The 27,238-nt window shown below is 34.6% G+C and overlaps 1 protein-coding gene across 1 annotated transcript in view; it reads right to left on the reverse strand.

Moving 5' to 3' along the window:
- Positions 1-26,675, reverse strand: part of WDR49 (WD repeat domain 49) — a 113,684-nt gene extending 87,009 nt beyond the window's left edge. Inside the window, exons 1-4 of the mRNA XM_006910871.2 lie at positions 26,475-26,675; positions 5,848-6,288; positions 1,060-1,233; positions 139-313 (exon numbers count right to left, since the gene is read on the reverse strand). Coding sequence (XP_006910933.1) covers positions 139-313; positions 1,060-1,233; positions 5,848-6,288; positions 26,475-26,618 — 934 coding nt within the window. The 5' untranslated portion in view covers positions 26,619-26,675. The remainder of the gene's footprint in view (positions 1-138; positions 314-1,059; positions 1,234-5,847; positions 6,289-26,474) is intronic.
- Between the last annotated feature and the right edge of the window lie 563 nt (positions 26,676-27,238).

Raw genomic sequence — 27,238 nt, forward strand, 5'->3', positions numbered from 1 at the left:
GAGAATCCAGCACAAATCCTCCAGAGAATCAATTACTGGCTTCTAGACTTGAACACTATGTGTGAAACATTTTCATCTAGAATATAAATGTAGAAGTTGAAGGTGACCATTTCATTCATTACTGTTAAAATTCAGTACCTTGCCTGACCCAGTCGCCATGATGAAGTTTGTGCTCTAATGTATAACAACATTTGTGATATCCAGAGAGCAGTTCTGCCCAATTAATGGTCACTGTGGCTTCTTCATCTTCACAGGCACTAGCAGGACGCTCAAACAGGGAAATCAAGGCTGTCGTAAAAGCAATTGCTTGAACCTTGAGAGAAGCATTGAAAGAAAAACAAGCATGGGCAGAGAAATTGTTGCCAGGAGACCATGTTCTAAGATTAATAAAAAATTGATATTGAATTAATAGAAAGTTATTCAACATTAGTTAAAGGATGTAAGCAGTTATATTAAAAGACAGAACAACTACAATGTTGGTAAGGAAATTACTAAGGGCGATTTGTTTGCTTTTATGATACACTTATTAAAAACAGTTAAGAATGAAAAGCCTTCACAATTACAAAAGGATATTGTTCAAACTGGACTACTTCAAAATTCATAGGCATATTCTAGTGTCATTCAGTGAGTAATACTTTTTCAGAAGTCGAGCGAAATTTGATAGGAAAACAGAAATCATTGCATGTCTGAGTGTCTGTGCTGCCCTTTCTAATGGCTTTATCCTTTGTTACATGATAGAGGAAATAATCACTTTCCAGGAGGCTGGTACTGAGAAGCCTGAACCCTTATGAATGAAAATCAGAATAATTTGAAAGGGTTATGAGAGATCATTTTAGGCATTTAATATTTAATGTTTATTAATATTGAGATCTAATAGGTTATAAGTATCCTATGGTAAAAAAAAAAGTTCGCAATTTTTTTCTAAATAAGAAAAATGAGACTATACTTAGGCAAGAAAATCCACAAGAAAGATTGGTTTTCATAAGCAATTGCATTATATTTTTATACTGAATTACCGTTTGATGATTGAATGTTCGATCTTGTTATTCGCTTACTTACCTTTCCAGTTATGTCCCCAAAGGAAAGAATTGATTCATTGGCATCTAGAGGGTCATACCAATAATCCAGGCAAATTGGTGTTCCTTTCAGGCCTTGGAGTTTATATTGACAAGGAAATTCTTTAGATAGCAAATCATAGAAACAAATCTCTTTACTTGTAAAAGCCACCGCTATCTAAAATAGAAAATCAGAAAGCTTTTCTGATGGATTTAGTGAAATCAATATGCAAAGAAGACATGCAAATCTTAGCACCGAATCAAACATTTTTCCTTGAGGGTTCTTAAGAGTATTACAGAAGTATAGCATAATGGCATAGACGTGCTTTATTCTAACTTTGGACTCTAACCAAGAAAAAATATTTATCATTAAAGTCATTTGAACATGCTTTTTCCCCTATCTTTACTTCATATACTTGCCAACTTATTCCATCCATGGGAGACTAAATAACTAATCACAAAGGAAAAACAAAGACTCAGAGAGCTACAACATCTCATAGTTATACCAGAAACTTTACAAACCATGATTTATGAAGCAAGCAGAAGCTTTCACAGAAATCAACTGATTAAAAACTTGGTAAGTAGCCTTCTTAAGTCAGATAAAATCTTAAAATCTATTTTTAAAAGTGTAAATAAATTTGTCAATAAAATTGACAAAACTTACGCTGACTAACCCAAAAAAGAGAAAAGATATACATTACTAAAATCATAAATAACAGAGTAAATATTACTGCCAATTTCATAGAAATAAAAATGGATTATGAGAATACCAAGAACAATTATATGTCAACAAATTAGACAACTTAGATGAAATGAACAAATTTCTAGAAACACAAAAATTACCTAAACTGACTAAAGAAGGTATAGAAAAACTCAGCAGAGTAGAGACTGAATTAGAAATCCAAAAAGTTCGCAAAAAGAAAATCCCAGGCCCAGATGGCTTCACTAATAAATTTGAAAAAACATTTAAAGAATTGCCACCAATCCTTCTCAAATTCTTCCAAAAACAGAAGTGGAAGGATCACTTCCCAAATCATTTTTTGAAGCTAGTGTCATCTTGATACCAAACCACACAAAGATATCACACACAAAAAAAAAAAACCCTGCAGATCAATATCTCTAATGAATATAGATTTAAGAATCTTCAATTAAATCTAGCAAAAGGAATCCAACAACATATTTAAAAGATTACATATCATGACCAAGTAATGTTTCTAGCAGGAACGCAAGGTTAATTTAACAGGTACAATCAATGTAGTATACCATATTAATAGAATAAGCAACAAAAACCATATGATTATCTCAATAGATATAAAAAAGTTTGACAAAATCAAACACATTTTCATGATAACAATACTCAACAAACCAGGAATACAAGAGAACCTCTTCAACCAGATAAAGAGCATGTAAAAGAAAACCCACAGCTGATACCATACTTAATGGTGAAAAACTGAATATATTCTCTCTAAGATCAGGAACAAGATGAGGATGTTCACTTTTCTCACATCTACTCAACACTGTACTAGAATTTCTAGCCAGGGATATTAGGCAAGGACAAGAAATAAAAGCATCCAGACTGGATAAGAAGAAATGAAACTATCTCTTTTAGGAGATGGCACGACATTATACATAGGAAATCCTAAAGAAGCAACAACTAACAACAATAAAGATTAGAACTAACAAATGAGTTCAGCAAAGTTACAGGATATAAGATCATTTTTAAAAAATCTATTGTATCTTATACCCTAGCAATAAACAATCTGAAAATAAAATTACCAAAGGCAGTATTGTAAGAATGAAAAGACAAAACATGGACTGGGGTATAATATTCGTAAAGTATCCATTTGATAAATGCAGATACCTAGAATATATAAAGAACTCTCAAAACTCAATAATAAATAATGAAATAAACTCAATAAAAAATTGGCAAAAAAATTTGAACAGACAATTCACCAAAGAGGATATACAGGTAGCAAATCAATACATGAAAATAAGCTCAATATTATTAGTCAGTAGGGAAATGTGAATTAAAACCACAATATGATAAAATACAAACCTATTAAGATGACTCAAATTAAGAGAACAAAAAACCTGACCATAGCAAGTATTGGTAAGGATGTGCTATATTCATACAATGGAATATTACACGACAAAAAAGATAAGCTACTGATATATCTAACTACATGGACATATTTCAAAATAATTATGCTAAGTAAAAGAAGTCAGAAAAAAAAAGGAGTACACACTGTATGATGTCAATTATGCAAACGCCTAGAAAATGCAAACTAATCTACAGTAACAGAGAGCATATTAGTCATTACCTGACAAAGAAAGAGGGGAGCGGGCTAGAGGGAGGATTACAAAAGGGCACAAGGAAACTTTTGAGGGTGATGAAAATGTTCATTATCTTCATTGTACTGTTGGTTTTTCACAGGTATATAAATGTATTAAAATCCATTAATTCAGATACTTTAGTATGTGCAGTTTATATTGTGTAATTATAATTCAATAAAGCTATTTTTAAAAAGAAGAAAAAGCAACATTCCTTTAGCTTCTATGTTGGTAAGTACAAAGTCTAAGATTTAGTTATCAGTCCTGGAAAGAAGAAACAGCACAACACAATCAATATATAACATAGCAATACAGACATTACATGATAATAAGAGAATACTGTACACAGATATTTAAAAAATCTGGACTAGAACTATCTTGTAACTCATACCAGTTAAGCATTAGCACCAGACCCTTTGCAAGAAGAAACTGGATATGACTATGATGTAGCAACCACTATGGACACAGCAAAGACAAGCACAGGTTCTGAAATCAGGCTACTTCCATTTACAAATCTTGCAACACTAATTACATCCTGTGTGACATGGGGCAAATTTCGCAACCTCTCCTTGTTCAATCTCTAATTCTTAAAGTGAAAATAATATCCACTTCATGGTGATCTTGAGAAGATTAATAGAGAAGGGCCTGTCACATTGGAGGCTAATGATGATGATGATTATTCTTTATGGTTCCAGGTAGTAGAGCATGCTATTTCCCACTAAAAAGAAACTGGCTCTTTGGAGAAATGGCTGATTTATTCTAGCATAATAAATATACAAGATGTTCCTGGAAGATCTTGTCATACCAGGAAGCAAAGATTTCAAAGACTGTTAGTGTTATATCAAAAAAGACTCAGAATCTGACTTACATTAGTTTCATTGTCCGAAGATAGTACAATTTGGGGGTTGGGATAATAACTCAGTGGATTAACACAATTGTTTAAACCCATGAGTTTGTAATCATATTGATAACATTAATGATCATAGAACTCATTTTGTCTCTTTAGAGGATATTAAAAAACCAGCTCATAATTTTGGATACTGGTAAATAGAAGTAAAAAATTAGTCATTTATTCTGCCTTTATTTTACAATTTGTACTACATAATAGGTAAATAATTGACAAAGGGAATTTCTTTTCATAGAGGTATTCCAGCTTATAAAGGAAGAGGAAGTGATGAAATTAAAATGTCATCATCTTGCAACCCTGAATAAATTGATGAATCTAGGAGTAATCAGCAATAATTGCTAACATCCCAAAAAGAGAGAGAACTAGCATTTTGTGCCTCTTGATTGAGAAACACCTATATCAAGGCTTAAGACTTGGCTACCAATTTACTGGAGATACAGAGAACAAGTGGACATGTTAAACAACCCCATGTAAATACAATCTGGAAAATCTAGACTGTGGGAGAGTCTAAAGGACAAACACCTAGACTCTAATAAAAACATCAACTGCAACAACAAAAAAATGCAAGAATAAGTAAGAGATGGAGAAAAATATGTAGCTCAAAAGAGACACATCAACTATTCACAATGATTGGACTTTTTACTCAGATCTTGGTTCAAACAAACTATCAAATAAACAATAAGCTATTAAAAATCATAAGACAAGGAAATATGTACATGGCTGGATATTTGATGAAATTAAGGAATCATTGCTATTTATATTAAATGGGATAATGGCATTATAGTGATTATACTAAAAAAAGACATATTTTGAAAATACCAAATATTTACAGATTAAATGGATATTTTGAATTTCAATAGAGGGGTGATGTGGACGAAACAAGATTGGCTGTGAATTGGAAAATGGTTGAGGGTAGATATAGGTTCTTAATACTATTATCTCTGCTTGTGTGTGTGCTTAAAATTTTCAAAGTGAAATTTACCACTGGTTAATATAAGATATTAAAAATATGCATTCTTTAAGCTGCATCCTTCCCCCACAAAACCGATTTTTCTTTCAGTATGTTATTTTGCTCATAGGTATAGTTATATAAGGCTATTTGATCTGAGTGGGATCTACACATCAGAATTAAGAAACCGATTAGCACAGTGGTCAAAATCATCAAAATCAAAGAAGTAATTCTCTGTAATGGCACTCAGTTGTTCCTTGTACTATTAGAGCCTCTCAAATCTGCATTTAGATTCATGATTCTGCTGTAAACTATACAATCGTAAAGGTCTTATTAGCTAGTAATGCAGCATGGCCACATTTGGAACAGAACCAAGACTCTGAGTCAGTATCAGCCATGTAGTTTAAAGGCACACAAGAGAATGGCTTAGTAAATCAAGTAGCTCCCTTGGCTCTACTTGCATTCCCTCCAGGTCAGGTGAGAGGCACAGAAGAATAATGCAGTTTTCTGTCACTACTAGTGTTATAGCTGATATTGATCGAAAGCCCTGTCCCATCATTTTTCCCTTTTTACAAACAGTAAATTTATTTATCAAAACTTTGTACCTTGTTTACATTTTCCAGAGAAACCAGACTTGTCACCCACAGGTGTTTAAGCTTGATGGCATCTGAAGTGATGGGAAGTGTTTCTTGCAGTTTTAAATTCTCTCCCCAGATTCCTAATAAACCTTCCTTACTGATGGTCAGATAACGACTCGAACTTTTTAAGAAAATTACTTTTTGAATGGTGTCCTTGTGTTTCACTGGGAGGAATTCAAGTTCTTTCCACTGGGGAACGACGGTCGCCTTTGCTCGTTCATCATTCTCATAAAGTGCTAACAGCATAAATGAAGTCAGCTTGTCCCAATTAATGAATCCATCTTGGACCACATCCACTTTGTCAAAGAGCTTCCCATACTCTTCCTTTGTGCCCCAACCAACAATTTCTGGCATCCTTTGCATAAACTCTTCTCTGGACATGCAAATGGTTTGACTTGGCTCTAGGGGCTACAAACAGGAATAAAAACAAGACAACAGTGAAAGTATCATTAGTATCAGAACACCGTGCTATCTCCAAAGATGGATCTAATCAATAATTCTTCCACAGTGTAAAGAAAAACATCTTTTGCCTTATAACAGTACTATACGTAAATGAAATTGGGCTGGGGAACAAATAATTGATAAGGTTATGAGCTGACATTGTCAATAACAAATGTCCTTATAACTGGAAGAGGAAAGCAAGAGAGTCAGAGATTTAATATGATGATAGAAGCCGAGGTCAGAGTGATGCAAGACTATTCGTCAAGGAATGCAGACAGCTTCAAGAAGTCGAAAAGGCTAGTTTCTCCCCTAGAACCTCCAGAATGAAGACGATTCTGACACTGCCTTGATTTTAGCCCTATAAAACACATTTTGGAACTTTTAACTTCTGGAATTGTAAAGCAATAAAGTTGTATGTTTTAAACTACTAAGTTTGTGGTAATTTGCTATAACATCAATAGTAAGTTAATACAGTGGTATACAGAAAGTAGGTGAATCCCTGAAGAAAGCTTAACACATCAAGTAAAATTGCACCACAGTGAAACTTTAATCCAAGGGCAGGAAGTTCCCTCCTGTAAATATACACAAAGACCAGTGAAACCACATACAGTTGTGTTTTATTATTCATGGTAGGTACATTCTATAAAGTCTCTACAAACACTAAATTAGCAGACACTGAGCCATTGCTCCTAGGGGAAATAAAGGGTTAGGGTTCTTTGAGCCTCCGATCACAGTATTTTCATCAACTGATCAGTTCATCATTTTGTTTAATGTTGAAAGACATCTTACTTAATATATATTGTTAATTCATTAGCATTGAATCCATGGCCAGTAGCACTGTAACTCATAATTGAATAGACTTTATCTAACACATGTATTTTCTCCAGAAGACACATCACAGCTTCCTTGCACTTAGAAACACTAGGCAGAACTTTACCGCTTCTTTTGGGGCCTTTTTAAAGAGTAAAATCATTAACAAAAAGCACAAAATGCAAAAAGCACAAAATGCAAAAAGCTTTGAGGAAACCACAAATAAGATACTTGTTTATAATAAGAGAGCACGAATAAGAAGGCAGCGGGTCACCCTGTTTGACCTCAGCCTGAAATATGCACATTGGAAGACTGAAATTTTTTGCCACCTTATATGTATATGTCCGTGAATGATCATAAAAGATCCTTAAGTATTGATCTGGGGGGTATGAATAAATTTTAGCAAGTGGGCAAATTTATAAAAACAGAATTCATGAATAATGATAATCATCTGTAGTTCAAATAAGTACATATCTTAATTTTTTAAATTTTAATTTTTTAATTAGAATTGACATTCAATATTATTTTACATTAGTTTCAGGTGTATGGCATAGTGGTTAGACATTTATATAAATAATTTACGAAGTGATCCCCTCCCCCCGATTACTCTAGTGCCCACCTGCTACTATATATAGTTATTACAATATTGATAGACTGTTTAGTTTGTTGAGATTCACAATGAGAGAATCTACTTTTCCTACTACCATAGAGCCAAAGAGTCATGATTGATAGAGCTGAGAGGCAGCATATTGTAGAGCAGGTAAAAGAATTGCAGTTTTAATTCTGATTCCACCAGTAATTGTGGGAACTATTGAAAAGTTACTTCACTGCTGAGCCTTAATTTCCCCATCTGTGAAATAAACATGGAAATCAGTTGCAAGAAAATTGTTGTGAAAATTAACTGACATATCAATAGATGCAGAGAAAGTATTTGACAAAATTCAATACCTATTCATGATAAAATTCTCAGTAAACTAAGACTAGAAGGAAATTTTCTGAACTTGATAAAGAATATCTGCAAAAAACATACAGCTATTATGATGCTTAATGGTGAGAAATTTGAAGCTTTCCTACTAAGATCAGGTACAAGACAAGGATGTCCCTTCTCACCATTGCTTTTCAATATCATATTGGAAGCCCTACCTAATGCAGTAAGGTTTTAAAAAAAGAAAAGAGGTATAAAGATTGGGAAGGAAGAAATAAAACTGTGTTTGTTCATAGATTGTATGATCATCTGTGCAGAAAATCTGAAAGAACTGATTAAAAACAACTCCTGGAACTAATAAGTGATTATAGCAAAATTGTAGGCTACAAGGCTAATATACAAATGTCAATTGCTTTCCTATATACCAACAATGAACAAGTGGAATTTGAAATTAAAAACACAATAACTCTTTACTTTAGCATCCAAAAAAATGAAATACTTACGTATAAACCTAACAAAATATGTATAAGATCTATATGAGAAAAACTACAAAACTTCAATTAAGGAAATCAAGAACTAAACAAATTCCATGTTCATGAACAAAAAGACTCAATGTTGTCAAGATCTCAGTTTTTCCTAAAATAATCCAAAGATTCTATGAAATTCCAATGAAAATCCCAACAAGTTCTTTTGTGGTTATCAACAAACTGATTCTAAAGTTTATACAAAGAGGCAAAAGACCTAAATGAGCTTACATAATATCGACAAACAGGGACAAAGTTGGAAGACTGACTCTACCCAACTTCGAGACTTACTATACAGCTATAGTAACCACGACAGAATGGTTTTGGCATAAGAAAAGACAAATAGATCAATGGAACAGAATAGAGAGCTCAGAACCAGATCCACATAAATATAGTCAATTGATCTTTGACAAAGAAGGCAGTACAATGGGGAAAAGATAATATTTTCAACAAATGCTGCTGGAATAACTGAACATCAGCATGGTAAAAAAATAAAATAAAATAAATCTAGATCCAGACCTTATATCCTTTGCAAAACTGAACTCAAAATGTATCACAGACGTAAATGTAAAACACAAAACTATAAAATTCCTGGATGATAACATAGAAGCAAACCTAGATGATCTTGAGATTGGTGATAATTTTTGAGATACAATATGCCAAAAGGCACAAACCATAAAAGAAAGAATTCATAATAGGAACTTCATTAAAATTAAAAACTTTTGCTCTATAAAATATAATTTTAAGAGAATGAGAAGACAAGAACAGACTGAGAGAAAATATTTTCAAAAGAAGGATCTAACAAAGAACTCACCTAAAATGTACAAAGAATTTTTAAAATTCAACAATAAGAAAACAAATAATACAAATAAAAATGGGTGAAAGACCTTAATATAGCTTCTCAGCAAAGAAGATATAGGGGTGACAAATAAGTGTATGAAAAGATGCTCCAAATCATATGTCATCAAAAAAATGAAAATTAAAATGACAAGATATCACAACACACTTACTAGAATGGCCAAAATCTGGAATACTGACAATGCCAAATGCTGGCAAGGATGCGGAGCAGCAGGAACTTTCAGCTGTGTTGGTGGGAGAGCAAAATGGCACTGTCACTTTGGAAGACAGTTTGGCAGTGTCTTACAAAACTAAACATACTCTTAACATACATAGATCCAACAGTCACACTCCTTGGTATTTACACAAAGAAGCTGAAAACTTCTGTGTACCAAATGCCTGCACATGGATGTTTATAGCAGCTTTATTCAAAATTGCCAATACTTGGGAGTAACCAAGATGCCCTTCAGTGGATGAATGGATAAATAAACTGTGGTACATCCAGAGAACAGAATATTATTCAGTGTTAAAAAGAAATAAGGTATCAATTCATGAAAAGATATGGAGGAAACTTAAAGGCATATTACTAAGTGAAAGAAGCCCATCTGAAAAGGTTACATATTCTATGATTCCAACTATGTGACATTCTGGAAAAGGCAAAACTGGAGACAATAAAAAGATCCATGGTTGCCAAGGGATTAGAGGAGTGGGGGAGAGAGAAATAAGCAAAGCACAAAGGCTTTTCAGAGTAGTGAAACTACTCTGTATGATATCATAATGATAGATACATATCATTATGCATTTGTTCAGATTCATGGAGTGTACAACACCAAGAGTGAACCCTAATGAAAACTATGGACTTTGGGTGATTATGATGTGTCTGTGTAGATTCATCAATTGTAACAAATGTACCACTCTGGTGGAAAATGTTGATAATGAGGGAGGCTGTGCATGTTTTGGTAGGGCATATAAGGGTAATTTCTATACTTTCCCCTTAATTTTGTTGTGAACCTAAAACTCCTCTAAAAACATAAAGTCTAAATTTAAAAAAGAGATTAACTGAGATAGTGTATGTGCAAGGACTATGTAATCAAGTGTTTAATAGAAGTCAGTCTAGGCTTTTAATTATATTAACTTTCTGAGAAATAATTGGTATCTAGCCTTTTGAACTACTTAGAAGTCCATTATTCTTATCTTTGTTAAATTATTTTCAGTTTAAAAAGTTTAAATAGATTAAAATTTTTCAGTGGCCCAGATTTTAAGGGTAAAGAAATCTGACCCTAAAAACACTCCCTCTGAACCAAAACTACAAACTGTTTCTGAAAGCTAAGTCAATGGTGAACTTTTATTTTAAATTATTACATAATGACATCAATCAATCTCTTTTGTCTATGTTAGTATCTCATTAACAAAAAATATTTTAAAGCTGAATCTCAGAGTATTTTCTTCCTATGAGCTAATAATTTTTATTTCTAAGAACGAGAAACTGTTCTGACAAATACCAAAATGATCTTTTTTATATTCTAGAATATGAAATTGAAACTGGACCATAAACAACAACAATCAAAAAAACAAATTTTCTTCCCCAAACTAAGTTAAACAATGAACTTAATAGTTTTCCGTATATTGATAATGCCAATAGGCAGTGGGGAAGATTTGATAAATACTCCCAATTTATAAAATTTCACAGAAAAGTAAAATTGTATAATACACCTGACAGTTCTGTTACTGATTGATCACTCATTAGTTTTTTTGTTGTTGTTTTAAGTTTGAAAATAAAACTATGTTTTTGCCATACTTTTGGTTAAAATTTAGGAATTTGTCTTTACTAAAATACTTTAACTTATTCAATAACCATTATGCCTTGATCAATCAGTATGTGGCTTATATGTATTAATTCTATTATATGTCAGCTTATTAGTTAAATATTAAATTAGTTAAATGTACAATTAAAGTATGTGATCTTTTATACAAGCTTAAAAGCACAAATGTCTTAACTTTTACCACACAATTCTCATTTTGTCAGTGGCTACCACTTAAATTCTGGGACTAGAATTACTTCATTCATTTCATTATTTTTCATTCCATTATTTACACATCACAAAGTATAAATTGATCTTTTTATTTTCTCCAGTTTTGTCTTTTCCAGAATGTCATGTAGTAGGGAGATTGTGTGGTTGTATAGTTGCCTCAGCTTCAGTTATTACACCTCTAAATAGGGTTTGCAATAACTAGTTCTTAGAGCTGTTGTCAAGATTAGTTGATAATTTAATGTATGTATACTACGTGGGCTAATTTAATGTGAGTATAGCACATTTATGTTGAATAAAGGTTAATTCCCTGCTAAAAGTTTTAAAGAATAAAAGGACTATAAATTGAGTCATCATGCCAGCAATGACTCTTTTGAGGATTTAGCTAAATTCATTTGTAAACGTAGAGGGTGTGTGTGTGGCTCTGGAGTTGTACATAATGACTAATTTAGCAAACTGATCCTATCTATCAGGGTGGCTAGCTGCTATGCTAACTTGATGGTTCTAAAAGACTTCTTGGTGGGGCACGAGAATATGTGTAAGAGATGCTACAATAGGATTATGTGAAGCCCTATTTCTATGACCATTGCCATCATGAGAGCATGAAACAGAAACTGTACACACTGTTTCAGCTGTTCTTCCTCAGAGGCACAAATATAAAACTGTCTTAAGTGAGCCCAGTGAAAGCAAAGTTAACTGTTCCCAGAAACCAAGGCTATTTCATATGCATAAAACCTACGTTTTGTCATTGTGAGTAATTGTAGCTTCCATCTTGTCTGATCCACTTGCATCACTACTTTATGAATTTTATGTGAGCCAAAGATTTCTGTCTTAAACTTCTTGGTCAAAGGTAACTCCACAGAAGGAAAGATAAAATAATCCTTCGATATAAGAATGAGCTTGCATATACCATGATTTAGTTGTTACAAACTCTCAATCTGTATTAAATTCAGAAATGAGTGGAAAAATAATTTATCTTTAAGATAACTTTGGATATATATATGTACACAAACTATATATAGTATATATATTTGTATGTATACATAATGTGTACACATAAATATATGTTTATGTATACAGATACATAAGAGTAAGAAATTTAAATATACATATATATTTAAATTAGTACTAATTTGGTTAGCAACTGGGTTTTATGCCTGAGTGTGCTACAAAATATTTGTGTGACAACAGGCCAATCATAACTTCTCTCAGCGTTTATATGAGGGTCCAACAAGATAATCTGTATATAAGGCCACCCTTACATTAATTTTATTCAAACATTAGTTACTGTTGAAGATAAATCCACATTAAGCTAAATTTAAAAGCATATTTTTACAATAGTTAGGGAAATATTAAGAATTTAGGAAATCTGACTTCATTATAAAACATAGAGCACAAAATAATTAATTCTCAGTCCCTTCAATTGAAAATGTAATGATTATGGCTTTAATAAAATTTTCTTCTCATCAATAATTTGTTCCCATTTGAATGTAGACCTACCAAATAAAAACTATCTAAGAGTGTTTTAAAGTATACCCTTTCGCTCTTATTAGGCAAGACTCTCTGTCTGATCTTTTTGAGGTAAAAATCAGTACCTCGGTGTCTCTTAGAACTCCTTTTCTGCAGAAAAGTGAAAACTATGATTCATTTGAAAACATATTCTCATTCAACTCTTCCTAAGATAATGTTTGTAAACTTATTTTGCTATGTCCTTTAACTATTGAGTAAAAAAATAATCAGTTATTTCCTCCAATTTTTCTTGCAGGAAAGCTAATATACTCAGAATGTCTGGCTGATTATCTCAATAGGCACAACTTTAGACCTTCAGAAAATCTTCCTGATTTCCTGAATCCCTTTTACAGAATATTCTAAAAATCATTTCCTTTTGCCTACAAAGGCTTTCCTGAAGCTATACTCAGTTCTAGCAAGCTGCCTATTTATTAAAACACACACACACACACATGAACTCTGTAAAATTCCCTTCAGCTTCTGAGTTTTATAAGATTTGGATTTTACTGTAATTTACAGGAAAACTGAATACTAAAAACCTAAGTGCAAACTTCCAAAAAATATCCCCTTGGTAAGAAACTTGACAGCCTTTTTTTTTAATTAAGAGATCATGCACTTTCAATTAGCAATGTGTGAGTGTGCCAATACATTTTAAAGATTACTTATTTTTGCACAAAATAATCTTTTACTATAGAAAATACAAGATATAAATAAGCCAAAAATTAAAATCCTCCATTAGCCTTTCGGATTATTTTTCTATGCAGAAATAGAAATATCTCTGTATTATTTACCAAATGGGGTCATCATTATATATATCTATATCTTTGATTGCTGCTTTTCCATTTTAGATCATGTCATGGGGTCATCTTATATATATCTATATCTATATCTATATCTTTGGTTGCTGCTTTTCCATTTTAGATCATGTCATGAAGCTATGCTTTATATAACATGTATTGGTCTTTATCATAATTTTTAATGGCTGCACAATACAGAGAAGAAATACAATTTATAACCCCTTATTGTTAAGATTTCAATTGTTCCCAATGCTTTGCTATTTTACATTTAAAAAAAAAAAAAACCCAGCAGCAAACATCCCAACACATACATCTTTGCTCAGCTGTCCAATTATTTCCTGAGGGAAATTCCCTATAAGTAGAATTGCTGAGTCAAAGAATTTGCACATTCTTAAAGTTTTTAATATATCTTGCCAAATCATCCTATGATGATGGTCGAACAAATTTACATTTCCATCAACAAAGTGTGAGATTGCCTGTACCTGTGATATTCTCATTCATAAGACTCACCAATTGATTGCTAAAAAATCATTCTAGTAAGCCTAAACATTTACATTCTTTCTGGTAAAAGAGCAATGCATTCCCAAAGCAGACACTTAACTCTTTCAAAATCTACCAACTATCAGAAATGTTGTTTGTGTTTGCTTTTTCCTTAACTTTTTTCCTATAGTAATATTTTATAATGAAATAAGGAAAGAAAAAACTTCTTTTCTCCTATTCTGTAAATAAGGACTTGCTCAAGACAAGAATATAAGTCCCAGTTTAAAACTATGGAGCAAGCACAATTCAATTTGTTCAGAAATCTAGGTATTTTCTCTGTCAGTGTGTTTGCATGTCACTGACCCAAAGATCACTGCCCTTATTTGTTAGTTTGTATTTCCTTCCAAATCCTGAAAATTAATGTCAAATTGTGAGTTGTAAGCCACTTAGAGTAGTATTTCCATCCATCCATCCATCTATCCACCCATCCATCCATTAATCTATTCATTAATAAATGTATATTGAGCATGTACACCACACAAGGTAAAAATGGAGTAGTTTTATTTCATTCATTCACCAAATATTAATTAAATGACTGCTCCATGCCAAAAACTCTTCTAAGTGCTCAGCACCAGCTTTAAACAAGGACAAGGTGTATGTTCTTCAAGTATTTATACTTCAATGAGAAGCCTAGGTGTGTTTGTCACTATGAATGACAGACACATAGTCCTCTAAGTACCAAAAGTAACAAGATCACAAAAATCATACTAATTATTGTTTTTTCGTCTAATTTCAAACTTAATTTAACCTTTAAAGCATATCAAAAACTCCATAAACAGAAATCTTATATGGACCTAAAACCTTAACTTAGGTTGAAAACTTTATTTGTCTGTCTTTCTTTCTTTCTTTTCTTTCTTTCTTTCTTTCTCTCTTTTTCTTTCTTTCTTTCTTTCTTTCTTTCTTTCTTTCTTTCTTTCTTTCTTTCTTTTCTTTTTCTTTCTTTATTTGTGCTTTTACTTCAGATCATTAGAATTCTGCAATGCTTCTTTTTCTCTACATGAAAAATAGTTTCTAATAGGATCTCAGAATCTTGTTTTCCCCAGAACTTGCTAGTTTTATTAAGCACTTCACCAAAAATATTTCTTCTGCCAAATATTTGGCATGATTTGGGGGTAATGTTTCGTGACAGCTGAATTAGTATGCACTATCGAAATGCATCCTTTCTCCCCATCTCTATAATTAAATTTAAAATTAACATGCTGTTTTCTCATGCTTCATTCTATTGCACTTGCCTCAATTTCCCTTGGTTACAAAGTGTATTGGTTATGAATATGTATTAGAATTTGCTGTCAAACCCTGTGAACATCTCCTGGAGCAGAAGATTAAATGTTATTTCAAAACAGATGCATCAGTTAATATCATCCCCTGCAATTTTCACCTACCCAATGAACATTCATGAGAGATTGAACAACAGAACAGGAGAGACTGGTCTATCAGCCGAGGTTCATGTTGCTTCTTTTTCTTGCTTCAATGGATTTTAGTTGGTTTTAATTTTTCATTTACACTATGATATCAATGATTCGAAAGCTCAACAATCTGAAGGGAGTTAAAATTCTGTGACTAACAAAGCACAAGCCTTGAAATATCTGTACTGAATTTAAGGTTTAGAACTAAAGTTTCTTGTAGTGAAGTTTTAACAGTGAGACTTCCTAACAACTGGTGAGTTAGAATTGAATTGCAGTTGCAAGGGAAAAAAAATCGATAAATCTATCTTTAACTTTTAAACAAGATGATCATAATCCCTGAGATGTGTAATTGTCCATATCAGTTTTCTCTGTCAGTGGAAGTTTTCAGTTCTCTGCTTTAGACCTAAATGATGTTTATCGCCATCATGTTTTGCGTAAGCTAGAAACTTGAGCATACGAGCCTCGCCAGAGGAACGGTGTAGCCAAGAAACAACTGTTTCATCGATCTTCATTTGGAAATATCATTACAGAAGAACAAACATATACTCTTTTTAAGAACAATTTTAATTATTTTAAAAATAATTTTAAAACAATTGCTTTTCAGATTTTTTAAAGACATTTTTCAAAACAATTTCTGTCTCTTTGTTGGAAACCATAGGTTGAGTCAAAGAATTGGATGCATCCATGAATTTCATGCATATTAGGAATGGAATGATGTTTAAAGAATCTGCATCAAACCGTTCATTTTAAAAAAAAGAAACTGAGGCCCAGTTACTTAAAAAAGACTTCTCTAAGGTCACATAGCTCATGGTTGGCAGAAATAGGCCTGCAACCAAGGATTTCCAGTCCCTAACTACTTTTTATCACACCACAAATATGTTGACTTCAACACCTGATTATCTCTAGGAGAGCACGTCAATCAATAAACCAGAAAAATATGAGGTTGGAATGCATATGCCCGAATGATATCATGCAGTTTTGATAAAAGCTATTTATTTAGAAGCCTAAAACTTTATGATGATACACTTAAAATTTACATATGAACTTTGAATCAATAAAGTAAGCATGAAATGACTAAATAGTCAGAAAGATTTCAAACCAGGTTCTAGATGGAAATTTTTTCAACCAAATTATCAGCTCCTACCTGCTCTTGCATCCTTCTCAAAGCAACAATCTAACACTTCAACCAATCTCTGGCCATTATTCTTATTCCTTTGATCTCTTGTCCTTTCATCCCAGGTATCGAGCAAAACACTAGCTCTGGAAAAGCACATTCTCAATGCTTACATCCAGGCTGTAGACCACTGATGGACAAAGACCACCCAAATGGACAGAATGGTGCCACTGTAATAAAATACATGTTATCTGATCTTAAAAATTTTCTCTATACTACTAGAAACCCTTCCAAGTTTTCTTGCTGAATTCTTAGTCTTATTCTCCACTTTCTTCTAACTCCTACTATAAGAGAAGTTTAACTCCTAATTCAGAAGAGGAGAATGAGAAGAGGAGGAGAGGAGGAGACGTCAATCAGATGGGAAATACCTTGATTTTCTGCACCCCACATACAGATTGACCAGCATTTTTTCCTTCCTGTGACAAGAGAACGGCTGCTCTCTTCTGGATATGTCCTTCTTTCACCATCTCAGAGGATCTCTTCTCTCATCATCTTCTTGCTCTCTATTGACTCCTTTTCATCAGCATTTAAACATAATCACATCACCTGAATCAGTAAAAATCTTCCCTCGACATTACCATCTGCATTAGCTACTGCCCATCCTTCTCCTCCTGTCAGACAGCTATCTTGAAGAATTGGTTTCACATTCTCTCAACTTTCTCCCCTCCAATTTACTCAACTCATTGCAATCCAGCTTCTTTCTCTTTCTCTCCACTGAAGCAGCTCTTCCCAAGAAGACAAAAAACCTGTAGCAACGTCTTTCAGTGGATTTGTGCCAGTTCTGATAAGGTAAAAACATACCAAGTTAATATTTCATGCCAAAATACCTTTGAGAACATATTTTCAGATTCCCATTTAGTTAGAAAGTGAAACCTAAGGTATGTACATATAAGACGTCAACCAAGAAAGAAAAAGGTTCAAGCTGCTCTAAATAAGAGGAGGAAAAAAATGATATTTGTTTTTATTGATTTGGTTTTGTTTAATTAGACAGTTAGAGAGAAGACTGGCAGAATGGGAGGTAGAGTTAGTGAGAAATAGAAAGATGGTACAGGGTGACGTAGCAATAAACGGTTATTCAGAAAGTCCCACAGGCAATATATCTTTTATATATATTAATTTTTTAAATCATTTTAGCAATATATTTATCTTTCTTATTATTTTTAATAACTGAGTAGTAGGAGTATACCACTATTTATTCTTTCATTTATTGATGAATTGGGCTGTTTTAAACATCTATTGACAATATTACAACGAATATTCTTATATATGTGTTTTTCTGCACATGTCATAATTTTAAACAGCTTGTAGAACTGAAATTGCTTGTTCAAAAAGGATACGTTGATCCATTTTACATTTGATATATTCTGAATAATTGCCTACCAAAGAAGCTTTGACAATTTACAGTCTTAGTACCAGTGCCCATTTCCTTGATTCTTTGTCAACAGTAAATATTATTGATCTTTTTAATCCTTGCCAAAATAAATGAAAAAGGATATCTTCTTTTTCGACTAGTTTCAAATCAAATTCCTAATGAGCCTGAGTATCTTTTTCCATGATTAGCAGCTATTTGTGTGGCACTTCTCCTTGAAGGCATAAAAAATAATAATACATGTAAATATATTATATGAAAGCTATATGTGGTATGTATAAGTGCATATATGGATAGAAATTAATAAAAAATACATTGGAAAATGTAACATTAAGAATAGTTACCCAGAGCACTGAAGTGGTTGAGGGTGGCCGTGGTAGTAAGGGAATTTCATGTGTAACTTGAATTTTCTGCAATGAGCATAATGCATTCCAACATTTTTTTAAATAATAAAGTGACTGTTGAATAAATAGGAATCGTAAAAATGAATGAAATTATATATGACTGGCCATACTCTCTTTTTCTGTTTGTTTGCTTCTCCTCCATCTACTTCCAGGAAATAATCCTGCTTCTTTATTATATAAGCTCCAGCAGTTTCTCTCCCCGCAATGAAGGATTTCCCTAAGATCCACTGTTAGACACTGTTCTCTCCTCCAGCACCCGTGGTCTCCACCCTCCAGGATCCACAGGTCTCACACTAACTTCCCTCTGCCTGCCTGACCTACAACTTGGCTTTAAAGAGATAACGGCATTGTATTTATTTAGACCATCTACAATTAGAGCAACAAAAAGCACATACAGGAAGCTCTGAGAAGAGAAAAGAGGAACATGTTTAGTTGCTAATCCACCCCAGGTGGTGAGAGAAGACTTTCCTGAGAGAGTGGTGTGAGGCACCAGTATTTGACAGGCTCTAAAACAGAAATACTGTTAAAGCAATTCAAGTAACTCAAATAGGACCAGCAAGACTGAAACAATTTGGGTAATGATCTAGTGTCAGATAATTTTGTTACTGACTTGTTGGAACCATAAACCCAGACTAAACACCTATGGAGCAGGGGGAGAGGGTTGGAGAATGGATGCTCCCCTTCTTTACAGTCCTTAGGAAGAAATGTGGGAAAATGGATATGAGACTAGTGTGAGGAAAATATTTTCTGGTATCTCTGAGGCCAAGAATCAGTTCGGCATTCAGGATCTAAGGCATGAGAGGTCTGGTATATTCAGGGGGACTGAGGGGCTGAGAGTAGCCCCCTGGCCATATAAATGTGGCCAGAAGTGAGGAAGTGGAACAAGTTGGTAGGGTACCATGAGAAGGATCCAAAGTAGCGCTGTCCAATAAGACTTTCCGCTATAATGAAAATGTCCTATAATCGGCACCGTCCAACATAGCAGATACTAACTACATGTGGTTACTCAGTACTTTTATTATGGCTCGTAATAGTGAGGAACTGAAATTTTTATTAAATTCTTTTTCATTTCATTTGAAATAGCTAGATGTGGCTCGTAGCCACCATACTGGACAATGCAGGTCTGCAGCAAGACCAGTGTGACGACCTGACCTCAGATGTGTTGAGAGAATTGGGGAAGAATATATGCACACATGGGAGGCGAAGTAGGGGAAAACAGTGTCTCTGGTGGTCCTCAGCAGAGGATGCTTGTGCCCAGAGAATCAAGATTTAATGAGAGTCATAGTCACAAAATGGTGATAAGACATGGTAAAGGAAGAAAAGACCCTGAGAGACTTGTGCCTGAGTAAGTGTGGGACTGAGCCTTGGGGCAAAGTCAGAATTCACCAAGGGGCAATTCAGAGGCTTTCTGTTTTTAGCCACAGAGTTGACGGGGTTTTGTGTCATCATTGTGCTACACTGGTAATATGTGACAAATGTAAAATCAAAATGGCACCAATTACAATTCTTTAGGTGCCTTTTTTCTTCTTTATTTTTAATTCTCAGAAAATTTGAAAACACTAGGCTTTAGTTCACGTTAGTTCACGGGTCTGGCTAAATTGATGTACTACAAAGGAATAGCAACAGGCATCTTTATTTTACCTTCTCTTTCCTTTATAACAAGTTTTCTCGTTGCCTTCTCTGCTCCAGTCCTGGCAGAAGCTCAAGGTTAAAACATTTTTCACCAAAAGCACTTTTCATCACCCTCTCTGATCCAGATTAATTTTTATAAGCACCTCTTCCAAAAGCACAGAGAAAAATTGAATAAGACATGAAACTGTTAGAACTTGTCACAGAATTCAACACAAAGGCAGCAGCATTTAGGAAGAATAATTTTTCATGTGTGTTGACATACAGCTTCACTTGTGTCTGGTGATGACATAGTTTGCTAACTTCATCCATGAATTCCGGCAAATCAGACAAAACTGCCAAAGAGTCCTCTGGCATTTCCAGTTGTGCCAGCAGCAGTGGTATCAGATTTGTCTTCACTTGATTACCTTAATACCGAGGGGGGGTACCTGCAGAGCCTGATTTTCTGCTGCCATCAAAAATAGGGTTTTTGATTCCACTAAGGGAGTTGGGGCCAGAAATGCTCTGAAAAAAAAGCAGGTGATATTGACTGAGGTTGTTGCATGCACTCTGTACTATATAATAGAGTTATAAATTAAGTTTTACTTGTTTACCTTCTCACAAGTCACCACTGAGATGCTTTTAAAAAGAAAAAAAGAAAAAAGAAAGGGCTTATTCTTATCTTTTCCTTTTATTCTTCCTTTTTTTTTTCTCTGCATTGATTTTATTGTAGGAGTTGCTGATTATTTGATGAGGATGCATTTATTCCAAGTTACCAGGACACAGTGCCTGTGTGTTATTAACTTAGCATGCAAATTCTTTTCCTATTGGAATCCTGTTCCTTAGAGCAACATCCCAAAGGGAGGTTGCCTTGTGGATAGAGTGAGCCATGCCACACAATGGGCTGGAAAGTTGAAAATTTACCCTTAGCCCTGGCTCTGTCTGCCCCATGGGGTAATTCAATTAAATATTTTTGAGCTTCATTCTCTTTAAGTGTAAACAGAAAATTAAAATGTCTCCTCTAACTACATTCCAGGTTGGTGAGAAGATCAAATAACATAATACCTATGGAAGTACTTTATAAAATCTTAATGTACTTAAAGATGGTAAATTTTGTTCATCATATTTACCGCCACTGATTTCCAGATAGAATTTTAATTCAGTTACAACAGAAGGTTCATAGGCGGTTGGACCATTAAAGCAAAGATAAAAGAACAAGAGCCATAATGAAAACAGCAGATAATTGTTCCAGAAAAATCTATGCTAAGAACAGTTGTATTAACTGAATACTAAATTTAGCTTTCAACTTCCTGGAAGATGAAGCAAAACAGAGAACACTATTAGGGACATGACTCTCTTTAATCTACAAAATGAAACATGTTGGTTTATTAGGAAAGGAAATTTTTTTACCATTAAACTCTAAGAACCGTGGGTGAAATTGTTTTCTGGGCACACATGTGACTACAGTTTTCAGTTGCCCTTGCAGTTGTGATGTTCGCCTGGCCCACAAAACCTTCTCCATGTGCTCCTTCATGCTCTTCTCCCCATACTAGCTTGATGCATGATGGCAAGTGTGGAAAGTAGACAACAGAAGGCGTCTGGGTATCTGAATCCCTACTTGGAGCTGCCTCCCAGTTAGAAATACCTGCTTTCTCCTTTGTATGAGTAAGAAAGAAACCTCTATGATGTTTGAGCTATTTTACACAATTTGTGCGCTCCATAAAAATTAAAGTTTTCTAATTTGGAAGTTTACTGGATAACATAATATGCAGTTTTTAACTATCAGTTTTATCTAAAAATTTATGTACTGTCTCACATTTTGTTAGAGATAAGCAAAATCTAACAGTTCTGAGGAAAAGAAATGAAACGATGATGCATGATTTCATTTACGTGTTTGGGATGGTGATTCCTGGGGTATAAAGCAAAGAAGCAAGAATCAAGAACAGTTCTAGAACATGAAACACATCCGGAAAGTCCTGTCCTTTTGGGTAATTTGATAGTGAAGGTACAATGGACAATGAGAAGGCTAAGAGAAGACTGGGTCCTTAATGAATAGGAGGAATCCTGAGAGTTTAGAAAGAGGGACAAATAATGGAAAGGTAGAAAAGGCTAAATCTTATTTTCTACATCCCTTTACAGCCTAGCCTGCCCGGCTGGGTATCAAAACTCTCAGCTTTGACTTGCTGGAGCAAAGAAGTCTAGGTCATAGGCCCTGCGGAAGAATCTGTCTGCGGGCATCTTGGGAATTATACAAAGACAATCAAGCATGAGGAGATCATAAATTCTATGGAGATTTAATCATTTTATTATACCTCAAGCACAATTTTCAGACCTGCAGAATTGCCTCTTGAACTTCTCTGGTCTTCTGAGATGAAGTTAGCACAAGTGCATTGTGTTTAGATTCCATTCATTCCAAGACAAGTTTGTTCTGAGAACCCAGCCCTGAACCTCTCTGAGAACTTCCCCTAGAATTTTTACTATGCCTTTCTCACACTGAATTGTTTTGGCCCATTTTAAACATGTCACCTTTTACACATGGTTTGGGACAGGGGTCCCCAACCCCTGAGCCATGAACCAGTAGTGGTCCATGGCCTGTTAGGACCTGCACAGCAGGTGAGCCAGCAAAGTTTCAGCTGTATTTGCAGCCGTTCCCCAGCACTAACATCACCACCTCAGCTCCACCTCAGATCATCAGGCATTAGGTTCTCAGGGGAGCACCCGTCCCTAATGCCAAAAGTGTGGGAGACCACTGCTTAGGAGATTTCATTTCTAGCTATTTAAATCTAAAGATTTAGCAGGGCTTGGGCAAATGGGAGCATGGAGTAGACATGGGGTAGACAGGATAGGGCCTGCCCCTGGCTCTGGACCCATAACCTGGGCCAGATGGATGTTCCAGAAGATGATACAGAGACAGTTGCTGACAGAGGCAGGTCAGGACCCAATCCAGTGAGTCCAGCCATGTAGGCAAACTATAGTCCCAGGCAGCAGGGCATTCAGGATCAAAGAGCAGAATGTCCAGCATGCAGAGGTCAAAAGTGAATTCAAAAATAAGACTACTCAGACCCCTGCAGAGCCAGACTCTAGAAAGAAACTCGATGTATGTCAAGTATCTCTGGGGCTTTTCCCACATTCCATTTTTGTTGCACTATAATTTCTACCTCTCAGCATTCCTATAAAAGCAGCAAACCACAGCCATCATTCCTCCCACAATAGCTGGCTTTTGAAGTATCTAAGAAAATGTAAAATACATTTTAGTCGATATTAAAATAATATGAATATCCAGAGATCATGTCACTTCTCTAAGCATTACAAGCACTACAGGAAAATTTGAGTAACACCATTTTACAATTCTATGAATAATACAAGTTTCACTCTCTTCAGGATGATACATGGCTTTTTGGACACCATCACTTGAAAAAAAATGAAATTCACCAGTTTTCTAGTATTTCTACCCAGGTAACGTTTTTGCTCTGAAGAAGAGGTTCAAGACATCAATTAAAATCTTTTGTATGTCAATAAAATATGATCAAGGAGATGGAAAGATGATGCTTTTATACTCTTTTATGTGAATTTGTCTTTGCAACTTTTATTGCTTCTACTTCTTACCACAACTAAAAGGAATGTAGAAGCATAGTTGTGTCATTAGAAGTTTAATTTCCTTTAGGAAATATATGAATCAGAATCAAGAGAACGTTAGAGGCCATGTGGTAAAACCTCTATTCACTGAATATGTAATACCTATGTTAATTGAGCACTTAACAAGTGTCAAGTACTCCTTTGAGTGCTCTCCAGATAATATCTCACTTAAACATCATAACAACTCTATTATTTCCATGTTAGAAATAAAGGAAACTGAGGCCCAAAGAGGTTAAGTGATTTGCCGAGTCACATTATAAGTTAATTTCAAAACTAGAATTCAAATCCAGGAAGTCTGACTCCTGTCTCTTAAACACTAAGTGATTCTCATTTGTACTATTATACAATAAACAGAAGCATTACATACTTTATCCCTAAACGTTATCCCTAAGATTTATATGGTAAGTAATATTTCATTTGGAAATATTTGTGAAACATTCGCTATATAATTTTAAAGACCAAACTTCCCATTTTTCAATTAAGCTCTGCCAATGCTATTAAAGAAAGTGGACTTCACCTAGTATCTGACCACTCTTTAGCCCAAATAAGAAATCTGCACATAAATAATAAATAAAATAAAAGATAAATGGAACTATGTCAGAATCTTGGCATTTCCAAGAACATGTCTTTAGTACTTGGACTACAAACTACTGCATGCAGAGTTCTGTGTTGCAGAATAGCTTCTGAGGGCAGTTTTTCCTTTTAGCCTAATCCACACCTGTAGCTTGTGGTCTTGATGTTTGTGGCAGATGGAACGGACTTCACTGAAATTGCCTGGTATATCATTCCTCCACAGGAGTCCATGCTGTGTTTAGAAAGTGCGTTGGCTCAAGGGCCTAACTTTTAGTCCTGGTTGCATATTTGCCATAGGATTGTTTTATTCCCTGTGTGTTGAGTCTGTTAAAAAAATGGATGGACTGCATTTTTTTCTTGAAAGCACACCTGCAATGCTTAATTCCTTTCTTAAAATTGTCATTAGATTCTCTATATTCATGCAAGCTATGAACTGCAGTCTCCTCCCCTTTGGTCCTGCGGTAATACGTGCTTTTCCAACTGGTAATATCAAAATAAGTGGTCTGGCTTTGAAACATTTAACATTTAAAAAAAAAGAAGAAGAAGAAGAAATCTTGAGATTGAATTGACCAGTTTCACATGGATTTACTCTGGATAATCAGTAGTTTGAAAGGAATACCTGCCTCCAACCTTCTGTAGCGGTTTCACCCTCTAATCCATAGACTTTATAATGCTGACTCTTCTAATAGACCAGAGCATTCAAATTGCTTGTATTCTTAGCACCAGAACAAAACTGCCATATTTCTATTCACTCCAGAGGCAAAGATGTCATAATATGCTGTTACCTTTCTTTGAATGTCCTAACTAAATGTTTGCTATGTCTATCAAAACATGCCAAATTCATTTGGGGAACTGGATGTGAGCAGTACTGAAATCTTTCAGACAAATAAGGTTGGATGAATATGAAGATTAAAATGAGAAAAGTGTAGGGCAGAGCATGTCTTTGCACTAAGTATAATAGATTCTATTATAAAGAACTGATTGAAACTACTGGACATTAATTTATCAACACAGATAGAATCTAACTTGTTATACAAAACATGGTTAGCAACTCTGTTTTTGGATAACTAAAGATTAAAATTTGTGCCAACTACAGGCTAATATAACTAATAGATTTCATCATAGTTCATTAATTTCAAAATGATATTCCAAAGTATTGTATGTCTGTTTCAAATTAACATGAATACTCCCAAGCACCACAGGAGGACCTTCTGAAGCCCTGAGATCATAGTTTAGCAAACATAATGAAGTAAAAAGGATGAAGGCTCATGCCAACCTAAACGAGACAGCACAGAAGAGTACTTCTTCCTAACCGCATGAGAAACCCAACGTCTTTTTGATGTATGCTCTTTACAGTGCACAGCTGTGGAATTCCAAATTAACTAACTAAGAAGAAAATTATTCCTTTATAGTTAAAATTCCCAAGGTTTATGTTATATGTAGAATTAAAATGAAACTTTAAATTATGTTTTCATTGGCAATGCTCCAATATTTACAAAAAGTGGGAGACTGGTCCTGCGCATGAGATCTTGAGACAATAAAGTGCTAAAATCTGCTTTGAAATGATGCTGTGTCAGATATGGTGAGGGAGGGAGAACATTTGCAAACTGGAGGTGCATAGGTGCATTTCCGGAGTTCTACTTCCATGTTGCGTGCAAGGACAGTTACTACAGGGTGTCACCCTAGAGATCTGACTTTCCCCACTCACAACAATAACTTTTGGTTTCTAAAAACGTTGATCTCTACAAATTATTTTGTTCAAGAATTAATTTTCCTTCCTGAATGATAATGCTATTCAACACCAACAATTTCATGCTAAATAACATAATTTGGCTTGAAGAACAGAGCAATAAAGTTACTCTGGTGTTAAACCCAAGCCTGACCAATTCTTTCAATTCCCTGTTTTAACCATTTAATATCTAAGAAATTTTAAGGAGTTGGGGGACCTCTCTGTTTCATCTCAGTCTCCATGAGAAACTCAAAGCCTTCAGTAAATAAGATTAATGCTTACCTCGAAGGCCCTCTGTATTTTGACGAAGTCGCCCACACTGAGCTGGTTTTCAAGCAGGCATGAGCCGTGGTCTTCTCCTTCTGTTCTGTCTGGCCCAGGTTGTGACCCCTTGTTCAACGCAAGTGAGTGGCTCGGAGAACTCATAATGGTTTCGCCTCTTTTCAACTGCCTTCAACGATATACTTTTTTTTTTCCGTAAACAGGTGCCTTTGAAAAGAAACATAATTTAGAAACAGAATTACAAGATAAAAGTACATGTCAAGGTACACAATAAGAAGTCAAAATGTTTAAGGGAGAGGGAATGAAAGCCCTCGACCCCCACATTTCCTTAACTCCACAGTTTATTTTCAAAGTCCACAGTTGAATCATTTTAAAACACCCCCTCCTTATACTCTGTTGAACCCGGCTTGATTAAAATGTATAAAGTTTCCCCCTTGTTTATAGCAACTGACACAGAGTGCAGCATCTAATCCTCATTTTAAATGCATTAGAAAAGCAACTTCTCAAAAGCTCTTTGGTTAACCTTGCCTCTATTAACATGTGGTTTCAAAGTCCATTTTCTGGTCTGGAGACATTAGATGATACAGCAGCAAGGTTTCCATTTCAGTGAAGTACACCCCTCTGAAGGCCACCTTCCCAGCAATGGGAGTTGTTTGTTTCCTCTGTTCTTGCTGCTTTTGCATGTTTCCTGGCAACCAACATAAAGCCAATTACAACTTTCCTCTCCCCACCCCCACTCAGACCCACCCACTAATGACTGACCC

Source organism: Pteropus alecto, unplaced genomic scaffold (genome assembly GCF_000325575.1).
Source record: "Pteropus alecto unplaced genomic scaffold, ASM32557v1 scaffold33, whole genome shotgun sequence".
NCBI lineage: Eukaryota > Metazoa > Chordata > Mammalia > Chiroptera > Pteropodidae > Pteropus > Pteropus alecto.